This window comes from Elephas maximus, chromosome 7 (assembly GCF_024166365.1).
Source record: "Elephas maximus indicus isolate mEleMax1 chromosome 7, mEleMax1 primary haplotype, whole genome shotgun sequence".
NCBI classification, from domain to species: Eukaryota; Metazoa; Chordata; class Mammalia; order Proboscidea; family Elephantidae; genus Elephas; species Elephas maximus.
In genome coordinates, this window is record NC_064825.1 from 133381443 (window position 1) to 133402768 (window position 21326).

The following is a 21326-nucleotide window of genomic DNA, read 5'->3' on the forward strand; positions in this document are numbered from 1 at the left end:
AAGTAGCACGAGGGGATGGCTTTAACAAAGAGAAATTCATTTTCTCACAGTCTAGGAGGTTATAAGTCCAAATTCAGGGCATCGACTCCAAGGGAAGGCTTTCTCCCTCTGTCGGCTCTGGAAGAAGGTCCCTGTCCTCAATCTTCCCATGGTTGAGGAGCTTCTTAGGTGCAGGGACCCCATGTCCAAAGGACACGGTCTGCTCCTGGTGCTTCTTTCTTCGTGGCATGAGGTCCCTAACTCTCTGCTTGCTTCCCTTTTATCTGTTGAGAGAGAAAAGGTGGTGCAGGGCACACCCCAGGGAAACTCCCTTTACTTTGAACCAGGGATGTGACCTGGGTAAGGGTGGGGTTACAATCTCACCCTAATCCTTTTTCACATGAAATTACAATCACACAATGGAAGACAACGGTAGAATACTGGGAATCACGGCCTAACCAAGTGAAAACACACATTTTTGGGGGGACATAACGCATGACACTGTTCTCGTTTTGAATGCACTTAGGTTACATTTAATTTTTTATGTTAAAGATCAGCTGCAGTGAATATTCTTGTATCTTAAATACATGAATGATTACTCAAAAGATTAAATTCCTAGAAATGGAATTGCTGGGTCAAGGGATGTGGATGACCAAAAACCCAGTTACCATGGACTTGACTCTTGACTCACAGCAGCCTCCATGGGTCAGAGTAGAACTGTGCCCAAGAGAATTTTAATGGCTGATATTTTGGAATTACAGGTCGACCCTGACTTGCTAGGTATTCAGGTTACGCGGACCCACACTTCACGACCATGTTTTGTTTTGTTTTTACATCTTCTCGTTAGCGATATGTACTGCATACAGTGTTGCAACTCATAGTTTGCTGATGTGATCGTTTCCAGATGTTCAAAGATCAGATTTATAAAGATTCATTTAATAAAAAACAATAATAATGAAAACTAAAAAAAGAGAGGATTTGACTCAGAACGAACTTATGACAGAGTCGGCAGAACGGAACCCCACTGTAAGTCGGGGAATACCTGTAGATTACTAGGTCTTCTTCTGAGGCACCTCTGGGTGGACTTGAATTTCCAGCCTTTTGGTTAGCAGGGGAGTGCGCTAACCGTTGCCCCACCCGGGGACTCCGGGATTTTGATAGCTACTGCCTGATTGTCCTTAGAAGGACCACCTTGTCCCTTCGCCATTACACACCCCGTAAGTCATCCACCAGGTTAGTCTTCCAGGAGGACGGTGTTTTCTGGAGGCTGTCTCAGCGATGAGCGCATGATTGCCGAAGGCACGAACCCTTGGTCCCTCTGTGTCAATTGTCCTGTTTGGCAGGTGCGTTTACATTTTACAAAGAATTGCGAACTCTTAAAAACTAGAGGTCTCATAGAAAAAATCCAGATTCCTTAAAAAAGAAAAGAACCGCTGAAGTTCTGGCCACCCCAGCCTGCCTTTCCCCGTGGAAACAGTGGTGGGACTGGGTGGCACAGCTGCTTTCTCCAGGTCTCCACAATTCGTGTCCCGCCCCGCCTGCCGGCCCTCCGGGGCCACCTTCTTGGCGTTGGAGTTAGCAACCCAGGCCTGCTTTACGGGCTTGCTTTACATTCTGTCTTCTCTCTTCAAGCAAAACATTCCTTTCTGCACACTGTAGTACTGTTAAGACAGACTGTTAAGTCTTGTCTAATGCTTCTCAAACTCTGTCCCCGTGGCACTCTTGAAGAAGGGTAAACAGGCCGGAAGTGTGACAGCAGAGACCACGGTGGCCTGGGGCAAACATCAGGCTCCCCTGAAGCCTCAGGCTCGGTCTTGAGGTGTTGGTTTCTACAGTTGCTTCCATTAATATGTCCCTGATAGATACAGGTGCCGGGATAGAAATAACATTTAAAATGATTCAGCTCTGGGTAGAACTCACGTTACTAGAAGCTGCTCCATATCTGCCCTGTTTCTTTGACGGTCCTCCCCAGCACCCCTCTGCTTTCTCCATGTGTGAAGCAGTGGGACCTGTCGAAAGCTTGCGGCTGGGGCTTATACTGATCTTAGGGCCTAGTTGTAAAGAGGTGATTTTTCACGCTGTGTTTTGGGATGAAACTGTCGCTGTATTTACTGCCGTTGGTATTGATAGTGTCCCACGTTAAGTAGTGCCTTTAACTATTCCCATATCACTCAGAGACCCTACTGTAAGCCCAAGAGAGTTCTGGTTTGTCTAATTCTTTTAGCTGAGTGATGAGTGTACCTTCTTAAAGGCTTCTAAGATGCGCAGCATGGCCATTGCCTTGGTTGCAGTGTATAAACAGTATTTTTCTTGTTTTTAGATTATTCCAAAGGTTTTGGTGGCAAATACGGGATTGACAAGGACAAAGTGGATAAAAGTGCTGTCGGCTTCGAGTATCAAGGCAAAACGGAAAAGCACGAGTCGCAGAAAGGTGTCTTCAGTTTTATCTTGTTCTCCATCCAGCAACTATTAATGTGACTTTGGGCGTACCCCAGACAGACCAAGGGGAACAGCCTTACTGACAGGCCTGTAGAATAGACGTCTCTCTTTAATGAAATAGTCTGCTTCAGAACAGCCAATCAAAAAAAAAAAAAAACACACAGTTGCCAAATTAAAACATCAAATCCTTACACTTCTGGGGCGGGCTCTAAGACCCTGCCAGCCTTGCCTGTCATTCTGGCCCCGTGTCACACGTTTGCGTCTGTGCAGACAGACGTTGGTGCCTGCGAGCGCTGTTGGAGGCTGCGTGCATGCGCGCTTCTGACAGGGGCTCCTGTCTCTGTCCCTCTGGCCTCCGACAGATGGTAGGTGGTCTTCCGGTAACTCCACGAGGAGGCCCTCTTAATGGACGTTTCCGGAAGTCTTAGCAGAGATGCGGAGAGAAAAGGGTGCACTTAGGGTGTTGTGTACATTGGGTGCGCTCCAGTTGTGTACATTGGGTGCGCTCCAGACATGCTTCCTACCTGTCACCTGGCTGCCCACTAATAATGGATTCTGGCCTTTTATTATGCACATAGACTACGTGAAAGGGTTTGGAGGAAAGTTTGGTGTGCAGACAGACAGACAAGACAAATGTGCCCTTGGCTGGGATCACCAGGAGAAGTCGCAGCTGCACGAGTCCCAAAAAGGTACCCTCACTGACTGCACATACCGGGGCTCACGCCCGCTTTCCGTTCCATTTGTCCACGGGTCCATCACTGCCATGTTTCCGCTGTGTCTCTGTAGTGGTGTCACTGCATCATCTCTGTGTGAAGCAGCCCATGCCCCCCACGGTTTTGAACAAACTTCAGCTATCGTAGCGACTAGCCCGCCCCCTCGCGCTGCAGACACAGAGGCAGCCGTCTTTGCGTCTGGACGCGTGTTTAGGACACATCTGTCCTTGCCGGCGGCGTTCCCAGGAAAGCCGCCTTCTGCTCTCAGGTTACAGCAGAGAGAGCAGCACTGTTCCCAGCCCAGGAATCCTTGTTTTTAATGGGCACGGCTGAAGGACAACTTCCTTCCCAACTGGAAGTGGGCTGTTTTTTTGTTTGTTTTAATCAGATGAGAATCCCCACCCCTGGACAGAGTAGACTGAGAGGAGGGAAAGCCTAACTTGAATATGAACAGAGTTAGACAGGGGCCGCCGCTCTTTCAGGCAGAGGAGCAGGAAGTGGGGGTCACTGGTGTTGCTGTTTATAACGCGTCTCCTTCTTCACACACACAGACACGCGCTCTCCCGTCTGCGGTGTGGGTAGGACCCTCGATACCAACTTCAGAGCACGGAGTGGCTTCCCTGAATTAGTTAAAGTAGAATTGCTAGCCTGTTTTTAAATCTTGCTTGCAGTGTTCAGGTTTTGAGTGTCAGCCCGTGACTTTTGAGGAGACTGGAGTGGGACTCTGACCCCTGCTCCAGGCTGTTCGCTTCCTCTCGGCGACGCGTTTGCCGATTGCGCGCTTACACATTCTAACCGAACTTGTGTTTCCTCTCTCGGTTGTTTTCTCCACCGGCACCTGCGGATTTCCAGACTATAAGACTGGTTTCGGAGGCAGATTCGGTGTTCAGTCCGAGAGGCAGGACTCCTCTGCTGTGGGGTTTGATTACAAGGAGAAACTGGCCAAGCACGAGTCCCAGCAAGGCACAGTCGCACACCAGCCCCCCGGCCCCCCAGTGCAGCCCCTCGTAGCACAGACTCGAGGCCTGGGCTCTGGTGCCTGCAGCACAGTCTTCACGGGCCACCCAGCAGCCGGGCCCTCTGCACCCAGCCTCATGCCACAGCAGTGTTAACTTGGAGCCGCACCCGTTTCCCCCACCAGTCGTGTTTTTTACCGTAACTTTGGGCTTCATGATTGATAAAACGTGGCAGGGCTGCAGGCCGTGGCCCTCTACCCTAACCGTGTCCAGGGGCCAGGACGGTGTGTCTGGTCTCCCAGCAGCCTCCTGCACGAGCCGGCTTTGTGCTCACGCCACCGCAGCCGGTAGTCGAGTGAGCGGCCTCACTGCCCTCGACGTGCGGAGACCGCCCCGAACCAGCGACCTTTAGGCCAAAGGCTGGGAACAGCGAGGGGGGTGAGATAGGCGTGTTCACTGTGGTTTTTGTGTTTCATTTGTGTTGGTGTTTTTTTGGCCAGGGATGAGAGAGTTTTTGTTTTGTCTTTGATGACCTCACCTTCGCCCAAAGGCAAAACTGTATACACAAAAGTAAAGAGACATTTCTGTGTGTACCGACTGGGGACTTGAATGGCAAACTGATTTTTTCTTGGAGTAATTATTTAATTACCTTCAACATCCAGTCTCAATTATTAGAACCGGGACACATGATTGGGAAAACAGTCATCTCCTAGCTTCACGGGGCAGAGTTTAGGCTTTTTGTCCCCTAGTGCTAGTAGATAAGGGTCCCTGGTGGCACAGTGATTAAGCACTCTGCTGCTAACCAAAAGGTGGGCAGTTGGACCCCACCACTTGCCCCACAGGAGAAAAGACCTGGCGATCTGCTCCTGTAAAGATTACAGCCAAGAAAATCCTCTGGGGCAGCTGTGATCTGTCACATGGGGTTGCTGTGAGTCGGAATCGACTGGGCACCCAGCAACGGCAAGTGCTAGGAGACTCACCTTGGTGGTGCTAACGGGTGGACAGGGGAACGCACCCCAGGCTCGTCTAGCACATTGCATGGAGTGACTGTTGGGCCAATGTGGCTGTGACCTTGCACGACAGTGTGACTCTCACATGGGTCTGTGTTGCTGCAGCATACATGTCTGGCTGGTAGAATTTCCACATGGCATTTTTTTTCTTTTAAAAAGTAAGAGAAAAAGCTGCACTTGGGACTCCGTTCAGTGCTCGGTAGAGCAGAGCACGCGGAGCGGAGGCGCCTAGGCGGCCGCTGGGTGTGGAAGACTGTGCTGTTGAAGTGGTGCACTGCACAGGCCTGTTCTGTGGCCCCCGTCCTGCCCGCCTGCTGCCTGTGCCCTCTCACCCTCCCTGTTCCCCGGGGCCGCGGGCTGCATGCCCACCTGTCTCCCGCCCCTCCCGCCCGGCCTGTGTCCGCTCCCCAGTTAGAAACCCAGCCTGCCTCCCCGGGCCCGTCGGGAGCCCTCTGCCCCCCTCTCTCCTCCCGCCGGCGCGTCCTCCGGGCTCTGCCTGCGTCTGTTGCATGCCTCTGCTGTCGGTGCCGACCTTGGTCTTGGCCTAAAACAAGTGTGTGTGCCCCATTCCAGACTACTCCAAAGGATTTGGTGGGAAATACGGAGTGCAGAAGGATCGGATGGATAAGGTAAGGGTTTCAGGCCCGGGGCTCTGCGCTTGCTGCTGATGGCCAGGAACCGCTGTCGTCGTGTTGACTGTGACTTACAGCGACCCACGTGTGTCAGAGTAGAGCTCTGCTCCGTTGGTTGTTCAGTGGCTAATTTTTCAGAAGTAGATTCCCAGGCCTTTCTTCTGAGGCGTCTCTGGGTGGACTCGAACCTCCAGCCTTTTGGTTAGCAGCAAGCACATTAACTGTCGGTCGGGCTCCCTTTCATGCTTGTAGGTCTGGTAATCTGGAGAGCCCTTGGGACACATTTCAAGTGATGCGTCAGTCAGCCCCGTGGTGATGGTGATCGCTAACACCTGAGCTGTGCTTCCCAGGTGCCAGGCCCTGTCCTGCCTTTACCCATTCCTTTTCCTTGCAGCACTGCCAGTCCCTGTCTGTCCCCTACACAACAAGATGTCGCCGTGCTGGTTGGAAATGGTGATGGTCAGGCCAGGCAGGGCTGTGTCCCAGCATAGCAGAGGGCTCCTGGGCTTCCTGTAAACATGGGTGGGGCAGGCCGGGGAGGGCCCCAGGGAGAGCAGACCATAGATTGGTGATTGGGCAGGTGCAGATCTGTGCGTTGTTACCGTAACACCAGCCCCTTGGAGAGGGAATGTTCCTTTCTGGCCTGCTGACTGCACAGTGGGGAAGTGGACAGGGGATTGGGTCTGCGTAAGACCTGGGGGGAAACCCTGGTGGCGCAGTGGTTAAGAGCTCGGCTGCTAACCAAAAGATCGGCAATTCAGATCCACCAGCCACTCCTTGGAAACTATGGGGCAGTTCTACTCTGTTCTGTAGGGTCGCTATGAGTCGGAATTGACTTGACGGCCGCAGTGAAGACCTGGGGAAGGCTGTCAACATGTTTATCGGGGAGAAGCCATCACAGGGCGTGAAGGAAAATGTGCTCCCCTGATTATCCTCTGTCTTGCTAGAATGCGTCAACCTTTGAAGATGTGGCGAAGGTATCCTCTGCTTACCAGAAGACGGTCCCTGTGGAGGCCGGTAAGTCCCAGCAGACCCCAGAAATCACGGAGAGCAGGGTCGGGGCCGTATGTTCTCAGGAGCGTGCACGGAGAGCGAGGCTGTGGCTCTGTTTTCAGGGAGCAGAGTCGGGGCCGCGTGTTCTCAGGAGCGTGCACGGAGAGCAAGGCCGTGGTTCTGTTTTCAGGGAGCATAGTCGGGGCTGCATGTTCTCAGGGAGCAGGGTCGGCGCTGTGTGTTCTCGGGAGCGTGCACGGAGAGCGGGGTTGGAGCTGGGTGTTCTCGGGAGCGTGCACGGAGAGCGGGGTTGGAGCTGGGTGTTCTCGGGAGCGTGCACGGAGAGCGGGGTTGGAGCTGGGTGTTCTCAGGAGCGTGCACGGAGAGCGGGGTTGGGGCTGGGTGTTCTCGGGAGTGTGCACAGAGAGTGGGGGCTGCGTGTTCTCCAGAGCATGCACAGAGAGTGGGGTCGGGGCTGCGTGTTCTCTGGAGCGTGCATGGAGAGTGGGGTCGGGGCTGCGTGTTCTCAGGAGCGTGCATGGAGAGTGGGGTCGGGGCTGCATGAGCACGGGGAGTGGGGTTGGTGCTGTGTGTTCTCAGGGAGCGTGCTTTGAAAGCTTGAATTTTCCTGCAGGCAGCAAACCTGTGGCAGTTTTCCTTGTCACAAGTGCCCTAGTTGGTTCACTTTAGAGAGAAAACATCTGCTCAGATAACCAGTGTGAATAACCATAGCTGGTCAGTTGTTAGTGCAGGGAAATGGTGGTCCGTGAAAAATGCATCCGGCTTGCAGCCTGGATAGCTGCCCCAGTGCATCCCTCGCGACAGCCACGGTGCTATCACACGCAGGGGTGGCTTAGGCATTTTGTGGAACTCCCCGTTTTGTCCCACACGGTAGATACCCTTAAATGAAATTGAATTTTTTTTAACTGTGCGGTAAAGAATACAACGAATCCTAGTTTAAAGATATTCTGGACACAAGGCATGTGATCACCACCGGTGATTTTAAATGTTCCGTAAACTGAGCAGCACCAAGGACTGGCCTTGGCAGGGCTGAGCTGTCAGCCAGGCGAGTTGCCCTTGGCTGGCCGGGTCGCCCTTGGCTGGCTGGGTAGCTCTTGGCTGGCCGGTTCAGTGCTGCCCGGTAGACCGCCGTGGTGGGTGCTCTGGCGCGGAGGCGGTGTTGATGCTGTAGGGTCAGACTTGTCTCTCCTTTCTCTCCAGCCAACAGCAAGACCAGTAACATCAGGGCTAACTTTGAAAACCTCGCTAAGGAGAAAGAGCAGGAGGACCGCCGGAAGGCCGAGGCAGAGCGAGCACAGAGAATGGCGAAGGAGAAGCAGGAGCAGGAGGAAGCCAGGAGAACACTAGAGGTGCGGGGGAGGCCTGCGCCTGCCGTCTGCACTAGTGCTGCGCGGGGGCGTGCCAAGTGCGTGCCGTCTGTGTGCTGTGTGCCTGCGTGTGTGCCACGTGTGCCATCTGCCTGCCTGCTGTGTGCATGCGTGCCACGTGCGTGCTATCTGCCTGCATGCTGTGTGCATGCATGTGTGCCGTGTGCGTGTGTGCCATGTGCGTGCCGTCTGCCTACGTGCTGTGTGTGTGCGTGCTGTTTGCCTGCGTGCTGTGTGCCTGCGTGCTGTGTGCCTGCGTGCTGTGTGCCTGCGTGCGTGCCACGTGTGTGCCATCTGTCTGCGTGCCATGTGCGTGCTGTGTGCATGCGTGCATGCCACGCGTGCGATCTGCCTGCCTGCTGTGTGTGCATGCCACGTGTGTGCCGTGTGCCTGCGTGCTGTATGCATGCATGTGTGCCGTGTGCCTGTTTGCTGTGTGCAAGTGTGCGTGCCGTCTGCCTGCGTGCTGTGTGCGTGCATGCCGTCTGTGTGTGTGCTGCCTCCACAGCTGCTGTGAGCATGTGTGCCATCTGCATGCCTGCTGTCTTCACGCGTGCTGCCTCCATGACTGCTGTGTGTGTGTGTGCTGTCACTGTGCGTGCTGTGTGCACGCGTGCCATCTCCGTGTGTGCCGCGTGGGTGCGTGCCCGGGGGCGGGGGCTCCCACATGGCGTTCCAGACACTGCGCTGAAGGCTGTTCTCCTAGGAGGTTAACTTTGACCACACATGCAGTCGAGTCTTTTGACCACCAGACACCAGGCGCCTTGTGTTCTCTGGCCCAGCCTGCAACTCGGCGCCCTGTCCCGAGAGCTGCCACCCATCTTGGAGCTCTCTGTTGGTCTCTTCCCTCTGCAGAATCAGTCCAGATGTCTCCCCGGGAGTCTCTGTTGTCAGCCTTCATCTGTGGGACTTGTTCTTACTGGGGTACAAAGTTGGAAATGGAGGAGAATCCACCGTGAGGCGGCAGATCAGCTCTCTGCCCGAGCGCTTGCCGCTGTGGCCTGGGACTGCGGGTTTTCCATGCAATTCTTTATTCTGTTTTCTCACCCCACGAGGGGTGAGGTGGGGAGGAAGCGTGGACCCTACAAGGGAGGGAGGAGGTGAGGTGGGTGGGAGGTGTGGAACCCTACAAGGGTGGCAGGAGGTGAGGTGGGGAGCAGGTGTGGACTGCACGGGGAGGCAGGAGAAGCGGGGAGCAGGTGTGAACTCCACGAGGGAGGCAGCAGGTGAAGCGGGGAGCAGGTGTGGACCCCACGAGGGAGGCAGGAGGTGAGATGGGGAGCAGGTGTGGACCCCACGAGGGAGGCAGGAGGTGAGGTGGGGAGCAGGCGTGGACCCCATGAGGGAGGCAGGGGGTGAGGGGGGGAGCAGGCGTGGACCCCATGAGGGAGGCAGGAGGTGAGGCGGGGAGCAGGCGTGGACCCCATGAGGGAGGCAGGAGGTGAGGCGGGCAGTAGGCGTGGACCCCATGAGGGAGGCAGGGGGTGAGGGGGGGAGCAGGCGTGGACCCCATGAGGGAGGCAGGAGGTGAGGCGGGGAGCAGGCGTGGACCCCATGAGGGAGGCAGGAGGTGAGGCGGGCAGTAGGCGTGGACCCCATGAGGGAGGCAGGAGGTGAGGCGGGGAGCGGGCGTGGACCCCATGAGGGAGGCAGGAGGTGAGGCGGGGAGCGGGCGTGGACCCTATGAGGGAGGCAGGAGGTGAGGCGGGGAGCGGGCGTGGACCCCATGAGGGAGGCAGGAGGTGAGGCGGGGAGTGGGCGTGGACCCCATGAGGGAGGCAGGAGGTGAGGCGGGGAGCGGGCGTGGACCCCATGAGGGAGGCAGGAGGTGAGGCGGGGAGCGGGCGTGGACCCCATGAGGGAGGCAGGAGGTGAGGCGGGGAGCGGGCGTGGACCCCATGAGGGAGGCAGGAGGTGAGGCGGGGAGCGGGCGTGGACCCCATGAGGGAGGCAGGAGGTGAGGCGGGGAGCGGGCGTGGACCCCATGAGGGAGGCAGGAGGTGAGGCGGGGAGTGGGCGTGGACCCCATGAGGGAGGCAGGAGGTGAGGCGGGGAGCGGGCGTGGACCCTATGAGGGAGGCAGGAGGTGAGGCGGGGAGCGGGCGTGGACCCCATGAGGGAGGCAGGAGGTGAGGCGGGGAGCGGGCGTGGACCCCATGAGGGAGGCAGGAGGTGAGGCGGGGAGTGGGCGTGGACCCCATGAGGGAGGCAGGAGGTGAGGCGGGGAGCAGGTGTGGACCCTATGAGGGAGGCAGGAGGTGAGGCGGGGAGCAGGTGTGGACCCCATGAGGGAGGCAGCAGGTGAGGTGCGGAGCAGGAGGCGTGGCCTTCTTCCTTCCTGAAGCATTTCTAGAGGGGCCAGGTGCCTTGGGACTCCCACTATAGTCCCACTGGGTCATGTGGCACAGCACGCCACTTTCCCGCAACCCAGTGTTCTCATCTGAAAACGGAGATGCGACGCTCGCCCTGACCCATTTCATGTGGTTGTGACGTAGCTGACCCTGAGACGACGGACACGACTCTGCTTAGAAATCCTAAAGCTCTGTGCAGATCTGTAGTCATTTCCTCTGCGAATTCGGTGGCTCGGGCTCTGAAAACCCCCACTGAGAGAGAATGGTGTTGGCAGATAATATCAGGGACCAGAGGCAGCAGTGAGCAAGCACAGTGAGGTCGGGATCATAGCGAGTTTTGTATTATTGCACTTTATTATTTCCTAATCACCACAGACTCGTTGTCGTCGTAGAGAATGTTCGTGGCACAACATTGGCCAATTCAACTTTTTTGCATGTACAATTCAGTACCACCACGACTAGGAACTTCTAAAAGTCCTCAAGTTTTTTAGTAGGTGCTTCTAAGTTAGTTTTTTGTCTCAGAACACACACACACACACACACTCTCTCTCCCACACACACTCTCTCTCTCCCACACACACACTCTCTCTCCCACACACACACACTCTCTCTCTCCCACACACACACACACACACTCTCTCCCACACACACACCCTCTCCCTCCCTCCAAGGCATTCCTTCCTGCTCCCATTTTTTCAGAAAATTGCTGTCTTCCACATTTTATGATGTGGAGTTTTAATTGCTGCCCTCTGAGTCCTGTGGTCATCATCCAGAAGGCACCGAATAATTTGATGGCTTGAGAAGAAAAAGGCATTTTTTTTTTTTTTTGCAGTTGTTATTTGGCTGCTAACCACGAGGTGGGTGGTTTGAACCCACGTGGTGGCTCCCTCAGAGAAAGACGTGGTGACGGACTCCGGTCAAGGTTCCAAAGCCGAAACCAAGCGTTTGCCGTCACGGCCGTTGTGACTCAGAGCAGCCCTGTAGGACAGGGTGGAAGTGCCCCGGGGGCTCCCAAGGCTGTGATCTTCGCAGAAGCAGACGCACTTGGTGTGGCTGCCGGGTTCAGAGCGCCCACCTTTGGTTAGCAGCTGAGGGCTTACCCACTGAGCCGGAGGTTGTTAAGTGCCGTCAGGTCAGTTCAGGCCCTCAGCGACCCTGTGTACAACAGAGTGAAACACCGCCCGCTCCTGCACCATCCTCACCGTTGTTACCCTTGAGCCCACTGTTGCGGCCACTGGGTCAGTCCATCTTGCTGAAGGTCTTCCTCTTTTTTGCTGACTCTTTACCGAGCATGATGTCCTCCTCCAGGGACTGATCCCTCCTGAGAGCATGTCCAAAGTAGGTGCAACTTAGTTTTTTTTTGCCATCCTTGCTTCTGAGGAGCATTCTGGCTGTACTTCTTCCCGGATGGATTTGTTCGTTCCTCTGGCGGTTCATGACATATTCAGTGTTCTTTGCCAACACCAGAATTCAGAGGCATCAGTCCTTCAGTCTTCCTTGTGCGTTCTCCAGCTTTCGCATGCGTGAGGCAGCTGAAAACACTGTGGCTCGGGTCAGGTGCACCTTAGTCCTCAGAGTGACATCTTTGCTTTTGAGCTCTTTAAAGAGCTGTTTTGCAGCAGATTTGCTCAACACAGTACGTTGTTTGATTCCCTGACTGCCGCTTCCATGGCTGTTGATTGTGGATCCAAGTAAAATGAAATCCTTGACAACTTCAGTCTTTTCTCCGTTCATCATGATGTAGCTTATTGGTCCGGTTGTGAGGATTTTTGTTTTATGTTGAGGTATAATTCACACCGAAGCCTGTGGTCTTTGATCTTCAGCAGTAAGTGCTTCAAGCCCTCTTCACTTTCAGAATCAAAGATTACAGCCTAGAAGACCCTGTGGGGCCGTTCTGCCACGTCCTGCGGGGTCGCTGTGAATCAGAGTGGACCCAGCGGCACCCAACAACAGCAGTCCTTACCTAGTGTTTTTCCTAACGAGTCCGCTTGCTCTCCCTTCTGCCTAGTCTGCTGATGTTTTCAGCCCCACCCGCCTCATCCCCTCCTCTCCCATCAGCTCCAGAGTCTCAGATCTTGTCATCTAAGTCAGCCGTGTGAGGCACAGTGAGGCGCGTGCTTGCAGCTTAGCCATGGCACTGTTGCGGTGCTGGTGGCCCGGCTCCGCGTCCTGTGGCTTCTCCGGAAGCAGGATTGCTAGGGCGCTGAGCCCCTGTGTCTCCAGCGAGCCTGCCTGACTCCATGGCTGCCTCTGGAGAGCACACGGGCCCTCGTCGTCTCGTGCTTGATGGCGGGGCCAGTGTTTCTGCCTGTTCCCCTGGCCGAGTGTGCCCAGCGTCGGCAGGTCTTCTTTTGTAGAGCGACTTGGTAACCTGATCGCCGTGTGTTTTTCAACTATAGGAGCAAGCCAGAGCCAAAAAGCAGACGCCGCCTTCATCCCCCACTCCTCAGCCGGCTGTGGAGGGGCCTCCTTCCAGCCCTGTGTATGAGGTGAGCGTTTTCCTTTGCTTTGCTGTGTCCAAGTCCGGGATCCCTTTGCGTAGCAGAAGATCCCTTCCAGGCTTAGGCCACATGTGGACGCTGAAGGTCACCCTCACCATCTGCTCTGTCTCCATCTGGGGGACGGGTCTGTGTGTCAGAGACAGACAGACATCTGTACAGGCTCCAGTCCCTGACTCTGCACCCCCTGCTGCCCTGGAGTGAGGCCCCACAAGTGGACCCCCTCTTGCTGGTGGCCCTCCACCTGCCCACACTCACTGGGTCCTTGGGGAAGCCATCCCCGGAGCTTCCTGTGTGTGCAGGCTGTGCTGTCTGCCTTGCCCCTGTCCAGGGTGGTCCTTGTGGACCGTGGCCAGAAGTGTTGATGAAGGCCACCGTTGGTTATGAGTAGCCGGGCATGTTCGCCGGGGCTCAGTCACAATGATGTCAGCAAAGTGGCGTTCCTCCTCAGATCTCTGTGCATGTGGTTGTGAGTGGTGACCCTGACCTCTGTCCACAGGAGGGTTTGGTGATAACCAAGCCCATTGTCTGTGCTGGGGTGTGCGGGCCCCATCGGGGGAGCGAGGCTGCCTGGCCCACTGCATACCTTAGGGTTTGGGACCCGACAAGAGAAATCCAGGAAAACCTACACTTCAGCCCGCAGGAACTGAGCGGGAGGGGCTGGATGCTCGTAGGTGCTGCTCACCTTGGTTACTGCGGGTTGGAGGGATGGGGCTGGATTCTTCAGGAGGAAATGGCTCTTGGGGCCTCCTGGTCGCACTCCACTGTGATGAGATCTCCGTGCTGTCAAGGCCTGTACCCACGTCCGTCTCCCAGGTCCTGGCTGTGATGAGGCCTCCACGCTGTCATCGGTGTGGCCCTCACGCCCCTGTATCCCGTGTCTGTCTCCACGGTCCTGGCTGGACCAGTAGGTCTGTGTTACTTCGGCTTCTGCAGAGCGTGTGCCACCTCCTAGAGGTGGGCGCGGGCCGCTGAGGCTTCCTCTTTGCCCCCTCCCAGGATGCGGTCTCGTTGCGGGCGGAGGTGAGCTCCAAAGGCCCCAGCAGCCCTGTGATCCAGCTAGAGCCCGCATACAGCATGGAGGACCACCGCGAGGCCGCTGGCAGCCCACAGGGCACGGCCTACGCCCCCGAGGGCGTCTACGAGACTGCCGACGCCCCAGGCCCCTACCAAGGAGGTGTGCTGGTGTTCCCTGTTAACCCCACCCCTGTGCCTCGGGGAAGTCGGCCCCCTGCACTGTGCTGCTGGGAAGGTTTTAGTCAGGGGAGCAAGGCCCCTTGTCCAGGGAGCAGCAGCTCCTGTAGGGGCTGGCGTGAGGAGGGCTCAGGTGGTGTCAGGTGAAAAGGAGACAAGAGCCTTTGGTGGAAGCTTGTGGCAGGACCTCAGACGTGGTTCCAGGAGGCCAAGAGTGTCTGGGCTTCTTTAAGGGTGGACAGTTCCAGACCCTTTGAGAGCCTTAGAGGTACTTCAGGTATCTGACCCAGTGCCGTTGAGCTGATTCTGACGCACAGCGACCCTATAGGACAGAGAGGACTGTGCCATAGAATTTCCAAGGAGTAGTTGATGGGCTTGAACTGCCAACCTTTTGATTAGCAGCTGAGCTCTTAACCACGGCACCACCTGGGCTCCAGGTATGCTGACCTTGACCATGTTGTATCTTTAGGAGCCAACATCCCTTCAGTATGTTTAGACACATTTGACACAGCTCCTCTACATGTGGAGTGATGTGAGTGGTGGTGTCAGGTGTGGGGTGCTCTGGCTGTGAGACCCTGTCCAGAGCTTCGGGTGCCCTCTGAGTGGGACAGGCTGTATCTGCTGAGCCCATCGACCTCGGCCACTCACTCACCATGACCTGGCCTTCCCTGAAAAGGCCGAATGTTCAGCACCCTAGAGGTAGACCCCGGAAACTGTCACAGCACCCTCAAGGACAGCCCTCACTGGGGTCAGCAGTGCCGGGGGTCCGTGGCCTCGCTCCTGAGAGGCTGGCCTCCTTTTGTTTTTTGGGAGGTACCTGCATCCCCCAGTTCCCAGCTTTGACTGGGACGTTTCTCTGCCAACTAGCCCCCACCCCAAATCTCAGGAAGTGGTTTCTAAGCAAACACTACAGCGGGGTTATACATTTCAAGAACGTAGGCTTTCGCTCAGGTATTTTCTTGGCTTATTTTCAGAGGAGAACACCTACGATGAGTATGAGAATGACCTTGGCATTACGGCCATCGCTCTCTACGATTACCAGGCTGGTGAGACACCCACAGGGGCATGACAGATGTTCCTGACTTTGTAATCATTTTCTTAAGATAGTAAATCCTGTCTCAAGAGAGTTTTTATAGGCTTATTACAATTTTAAGAAATAATTTGAAATAATTTCAAAATTATAGGAAAGTTTCAGGTAGTAGCAAAAGCTCCCTTATCTCCCTCACCCAGATTCCATTTCTCTCACCATCTCCCTACACACACAGCACATGTGCACACCTGCACGCACACATGCACACGCACATACCTGCACACACACACGCACACACCTGCACGTACGCACCTGCATGCACACAGATGCACACACGCACACACCTGCACGCACACACGCCCACTCCTTATTGTCGTCAGTCTCTCTGAATGTCTGAGGCAGGCAGCTGCAGAGATGCCCCAGCACCCTAAGTGCTCCACTGTGACTCCCAGAAAGGAGGACCCTGCCCATCGTGGCCCCACCTACCGTACAAGTCAGAAAGTCCCCTCAGTAGCATGTGGCACCCACAGATCCCTCCACACTGAGCCCCTGGCTCCTCCTGGGCGGTTCCTGCATGTCCTTGTTGTGTCTGCAGCAGCCACCCAGTCTCTGCTGCCCCACAGAGGGCAGCCTGGTGTCCTGGGGGTGGCCCTCAGGCAGGAAGGCCACACAGCACGGCGCTCTGTGGTTCACACCACGGCACGCGACACCTCCCTGCGCCCTGGGCGGGGGGTGTCCGCCAGGTTCTCCACCAGGCAGTCCCTGTTTCCCCCAGGCTGTCTGTGTGTGGTCTGTGGAGTGATACAGTGGAGCCATCGAGGCCCGTTCCCCTCATTCCCCTGGCCGCCTCTGACGGGCCGGCTCCGTGTCTCCATCCTTCCTTCTCAGCACGGGGCCTTCCTCTGACGGGCCGGCTCCGTGCCTCCTTCCTTCTCAGCACGGGGCCTTCCCTCCGCCACTCTCCCCTTACACATGCGTGCTGTTGTTGTTAGGTGCCGTCGAGTCAATTCCGACTCATAGGGACCCGATGTGACAGACTCAAACTGCCCCACAGGGTTTTCTAGGCTGTGACCCTCACAGCGGCGGCGGGAGGAGCCCTGGTGGTGCAGTGGTTAAGAGCTGGGCTGCTAACCAGAAGGCGACAGTTTGGATTTACCATTTGCCCCCTGGAAACCCTCTGGGGCGGTTCTGTTCCGTCCTGTAGGGTCGCTGTGAGTCTAAGTCGACTCGACAGCAGCGGGTTTGGTTTCGGTTTTTCATCTTCACGGGAGCAAATCAGCAGGTCTTTCTCCCGCAGAGCCGCTGAGTGAGTTTGAACCGCCAACCTTTCAGTCAGCAGTCGAGTGCTTAACCGTTGTGTCATCAGGGCTACACGCATGGATTCTGTGAAGTGTCTTTGTCTGTGTGTTTTAAAAAGCCATGAGTTAACCCTGAAGCTGCCCGCTGCAGTCTGTCACTGTGGGCCCTTTCTGGACGCCCCCCACCAACACAGTTCTGAGTACTTTCTCCAGCGTGAAACCTGCCTTCCCGGGTTTCCTTGTTCGCTCCCAACCGCTCCTCCCCTCCAGCCGTCCCTCCCCGTCTTGCCCTGACCGATCCTCCTCAGGGCTGTCGCAGCTAGCTCGCCAGGACTTGGCCCTGCTGGGAAGGGGAGGGAAAGGCACGTGGGAAGAGAGGCTTGTGATTTAAATGTTTCTTGAAGAAGTAACCCTGGTTTGGGGTCTGGGTGCTGTTTTGAAGGGCTTCACTCAGCCTCTGCAACCAGCCTGTCTGTGTTCACAGACACGGGTCTTTGGTGAGAAGTGAAAAAGCGAAGCCCTCGGCCGAGGCCCGGGCCTGCACAGGGGGCAGCTCACTTCTCAGTGGGCCGCTCCAGGGAGCCTGGCTTTCCTGTTCTGATCTTTCCAGTCGTTGTAATTGCCCGTTCCTCACGCCCTCTCCCTAGCGGGTGACGACGAGATCTCCTTCGATCCCGATGACATCATCACCAACATCGAGATGATCGACGACGGCTGGTGGCGCGGGGTGTGCAAGGGCCGCTACGGGCTCTTCCCGGCCAACTACGTGGAGCTGCGGCAGTAGACGCCGCCTTAGCGCCCGCTGCCGCCCCTGCCACACTACAGATCATGCCTTTGTTTTTTGTTTTGGGAGCTGGGGAGGGGAATATACACATCGCCTTTATATTTAATACTTCTGCTGATGCTGAAAATGTGTAGGCCACAGAATTTGCTAATATATTGTAATCATGTTCCTTAGGAAGACTCGGGTCACTGTTTTTATGCCTTCAAGGTATTTTCTTTTCTCTTCTGCCAAATGACTGTCATGTGAAGCCATTTCAAGGAACTTCATTCTCTTGAGGCAAGTAGCCCAGCCTGTTGATGTTGTACGCAGTCGCGAGCCATCAGATGCCCACGGCAGACACGAAGCCTTCTCCTTGAACCCGGGTCGGGGAGCATCTAGCGGCTCAGTATTTCCCAAGTTGAGAATCAAGGTTCATAGCGAGGAAGTCCAGTAGCTCTCACATCCAATGGGAAGCCTTCTCATACGTGAATCTTCTAGTTTCGATGCGTGTGGGGTCTCTGCCCCCCTTTACCCTGAGCAAAAACCCCAGTCTTTCCTCCAGGCCTCCTTTTGCTCTGCCCTCCCCGATGCCTGGGATGACGTGTCTCTGTGTTCTCCAGTCTGCTCGTCTCCAGCTCAGCGCCCACAGTTCATGGCTGTGGGGTTTTATGATGAGCCGAAGGGCAGCCAGGCCTGTACTTGCGGTGGTGGAAACGGCCACTGAGCTGCAGGGCGCGGTGCCTTCTCTCCTGTAGACTGACAGGCGTGTTCTTCCCGGGGGAAGGGAATATGCCGTGTTTGCCAAAACATTGTGTTAGACTACAGTACGATCTGATCCATCACCTTGCTAAAACGAGATGAAAACGAGTTGTCGTCGGACCAAAGCCCCTCCGTGTGGCTCCTCACGGGTGCTGCTGACCCCTCGTTGGATGGGAGCCATGCCTCCTCCCGAGAAGCCAGGCGGCTGACCAGTCACCATGCAGGCCGGGTCAGGTGTGTGCCTCCGGAAGACCTCGTCGTGGCTGTTGCAGGTCCCGGGGGCACCCGGTGACCACGCGCACATCTCTTCTGAAACACACTTCTGCATACTCCTGGCTCCTCCAGAACTGGGGTTTTATATGCAATTTATTTTATCTAAATTTCTGTAGCACACCTCATAGGTATGATTTTTTTAAATTAAATATTCCAAATAAAGTTTTTGATCCACTTGCTGCATACCGTGCTCTGCTGTCTGGCACTGTGTTTTGCGGTTGAGGGGGCTTTGTCACCACCAGGGCCCGCTCGCTGGCATGCCGGTCAGACCCCACAGTGGCCACACTCATCCTGCACTCGTGTCCAGCTTCACATGGAGGGTCCTTTAAAGAGGTGCCCTCCTCAAAAGGTGCTTTTTATAAGACCTTCACTGTCAAATTTTCTGGCAGGGGTTCCAAGCAAGATACAAAATACTGTTTAAAAACTTGTGTCTGAATTACAGTTCTCAAAATCCTGAGGTGGCTGCCATGAGGCTACAGATACTGTTTTCTCTCAGGCACAATTAGTTAAAGTCTGGGGGACACAGGCGAGCTGTGGGGCTGGCGGCAACTTGCAGGCCTTGCCACGGCCGGGTGCCATGAAGCCCAGGCCCCTGATCCTGCCTGACTGAGGCTGCTGCCTGGCGCATGTGGGGTGTGGGGGAAGTTGGCAGGGAAGTGGTGAAAAGGACACATGGCAGAAAGTAAATCCAGGTGGCGCATCTGAGTGGCTGCTCCAGGTTGCAGAGGGCTAGCCATGGGTTCTGTCCACTGTCCAGGCTCCCACAGTTCCATGGGGACACATCAGTACACATGTGGGTGGCTGCAGTCAATGGCTGAGTGGATGTGTGCAGGAACTTTTGGAAAAGCTGCCCTCACCATCCCTGGGAGGAACAGGGAGAACAACGGTGTAAAACACTGATGTCCCAGAAGGCTGCCTGCTCCCATTTGCAGGAGTTGGCAGGTGTCATTTTCTCCCCAGCACAAGCGTGGTGCCTTCCTCCTTGGTCTCAGCACCTGGGGGGCCCCCGTGCCCCCTCCCAGGTCCACTGTGCCCCAGCGCCTCTCGACCTTGGGGAAGCCCGTCCTCGAGGCAGGAATTGCAGGGACCTTTGGTTTTCAACTGAACTGAAGGGTGAACCTGCCAGGGTCCCTGAGGCTGAGGGTTCAAGTGGCGTGCTCTGAACACTGCGAATTAGACTCCAGCTGGATGTGCTCCGTTCACCATCCAGGTCTCCCCACCCTCCCTCCCTGCCCTTTGGTGGGGTTTGTTAGAGACCAGGTCTCTCGGGAGCTGAGAGGGGGACATCATGGGGGTAGGAGGGAGCTTGGGCTGAGGGCTGCTGCCTATCAGGCTCGTGCCTCTAATGACACGCTCTGTGCCCCTCTTCCAGCCTGGGGTGTGAACCCCCAGGGCTCCTGGGTGCTGTCCCTCCCCATGCCATCCCTGCACACTGCCATAACATGGCATGTCGCCCCTTTTCCAGCTCCGCTTGCTGCAGACGCGCCTCGTGCTCAGGTGTCAGCGAAGTGAGGCATGGCTGGAACGCAGCCGGTGTAGTTAGGGTCACAGAGAGGAGCAGCGGACTGTCCCCAGGTTAGAAAGCTGCCGCCAGCTTGGGGCTGGTCCTGAGGAAGTGGGGCAGGGAATAATTAGCACGCTGCAGGGGGGTGGGACCAGGGCACAGAAGTGGCACGGGGAAGGGGACAAGGGCACGGAAATGGCCCAACAGGAGCAGGACCGTCTGGGCGTGTCCGAGTGTTCTGTTGGTTTGACGACCTAGGGTGGCCAGGCAGCCTGTCACCAACCTGTGCACCTGTCTACACTGACCTCCCCCTCATCTGACACGCCACCTTTTCAGATGTGATTATCTCAAAACTAACCCAGCCCTTCTGTCTCAAGGTGGAAACACCCCACAGGCCCACACCAGTGGGTGGTCACCAGGGACAGGTTTTTTCTCACTCGGAGAACTTTAGGGGAGGAGGCCGTACTTTGCTCTAGAAACATCGTTGTGTTATGCAGGGTGCAGGAGCACCTGCATTATAGCAGCCACTGAGCAGCGTGGGTGTGTTTGTGGAACGGGGGCCTGGTGGAGTACCTTTCACATCTGGCAGATCCACGAGGACGTCCGGAGAGGCACTGGTGTCTGCAGGAAGGCTAGGTGAGCACGTGCTAGTGCTGGGCCGCAATGGAGCACGGCCGGGGCTTACGCGGGAGACACGTGAGCCCACCGCTGTGTTTAGTGTCAGTGCAGCCCTGAGAACAGGCAGCTGTAAGAATATGAAGGAGCAGGGGGGAGGCGAGACCTAGGGGCTGGGGTGGGTAGATCCAGGAAAGCTCTTCAGAAGAACCTCCCTTAAGATGGACAAGGTTTTTTGGTTTTTTTTTTGCGTGTTAAGTGAAAGTTTACAGTACAAATTAGTTTCTCATTCAAAAATTTATACACAAATTGTTTTGTGACACTGGTCGGAATCCCTACAATGTGTCAGCACTCTCCCCCTTTCCACCCTGGTTTCTCAGCATCCGTTTGTCCATTTTTCCTGTCCTTTTCTCCCTTCTCGTCTTTGCTCTTGGGCAGGTGTTGCCCATTTGGTCTCGTAGACTTGACTGAACTCAGAAGCATGTCCCTCCCTACTGCAGCCAGATACCTGTGCCTACACCAGTCACCCCTGCTTGTCTAAGACTAGGTGAGAGCGTGCGCTACACACTTGGTGACCAACTACCTGGACACTTGAGCTGAATCCATACAAGAAAAATGGACTTCTGGGCACACCTACCTAGTAACAGCTCTGGTGACAGGATGTTAGAGCTTCAAAGGCACCGATCATCAAACTAGCTCACTCGAGCAGCCTATTTGGGCATATCAAAACAAAACAAGAAGTTAGGACACAGTAAGCAAACATAAAATAAATAACTTACTGATGGTTCAGAGACAACAGTCAATATCAAGTCACATAAAGAGGCAGACCAAAGTGGCTTCAGCAAGCTCCCAAAATAAAGAATCAAGAAATCTTCTGGATGAAGAGTTTCCTGAAACTACTGAGTCGGAATCGACTCGAAGGCAGTGGGTT

At 55.6% G+C, this 21326-nt stretch overlaps 1 protein-coding gene across 2 annotated transcripts in view; it reads left to right on the forward strand.

Annotated features, from left to right (window-relative positions):
* CTTN (cortactin) overlaps positions 1 to 18460 on the forward strand; it is a 31745-nt gene extending 13285 nt beyond the window's left edge. Inside the window, exons 8-17 of one of the 2 annotated variants that reach the window (XM_049892761.1) lie at positions 2300 to 2410; positions 2997 to 3107; positions 3984 to 4094; positions 5671 to 5726; positions 6677 to 6746; positions 7944 to 8092; positions 12861 to 12950; positions 13959 to 14136; positions 15128 to 15199; positions 17129 to 18460. In XM_049892761.1, the coding sequence (XP_049748718.1) occupies positions 2300 to 2410; positions 2997 to 3107; positions 3984 to 4094; positions 5671 to 5726; positions 6677 to 6746; positions 7944 to 8092; positions 12861 to 12950; positions 13959 to 14136; positions 15128 to 15199; positions 17129 to 17265 (1085 nt within the window). In that variant the 3' untranslated portion in view covers positions 17266 to 18460. The remainder of the gene's footprint in view (positions 1 to 2299; positions 2411 to 2996; positions 3108 to 3983; positions 4095 to 5670; positions 5727 to 6676; positions 6747 to 7943; positions 8093 to 12860; positions 12951 to 13958; positions 14137 to 15127; positions 15200 to 17128) is intronic. The other variant, XM_049892762.1, reaches the window with a different exon arrangement.
* Positions 18461 to 21326: the final 2866 nt, after the last annotated feature.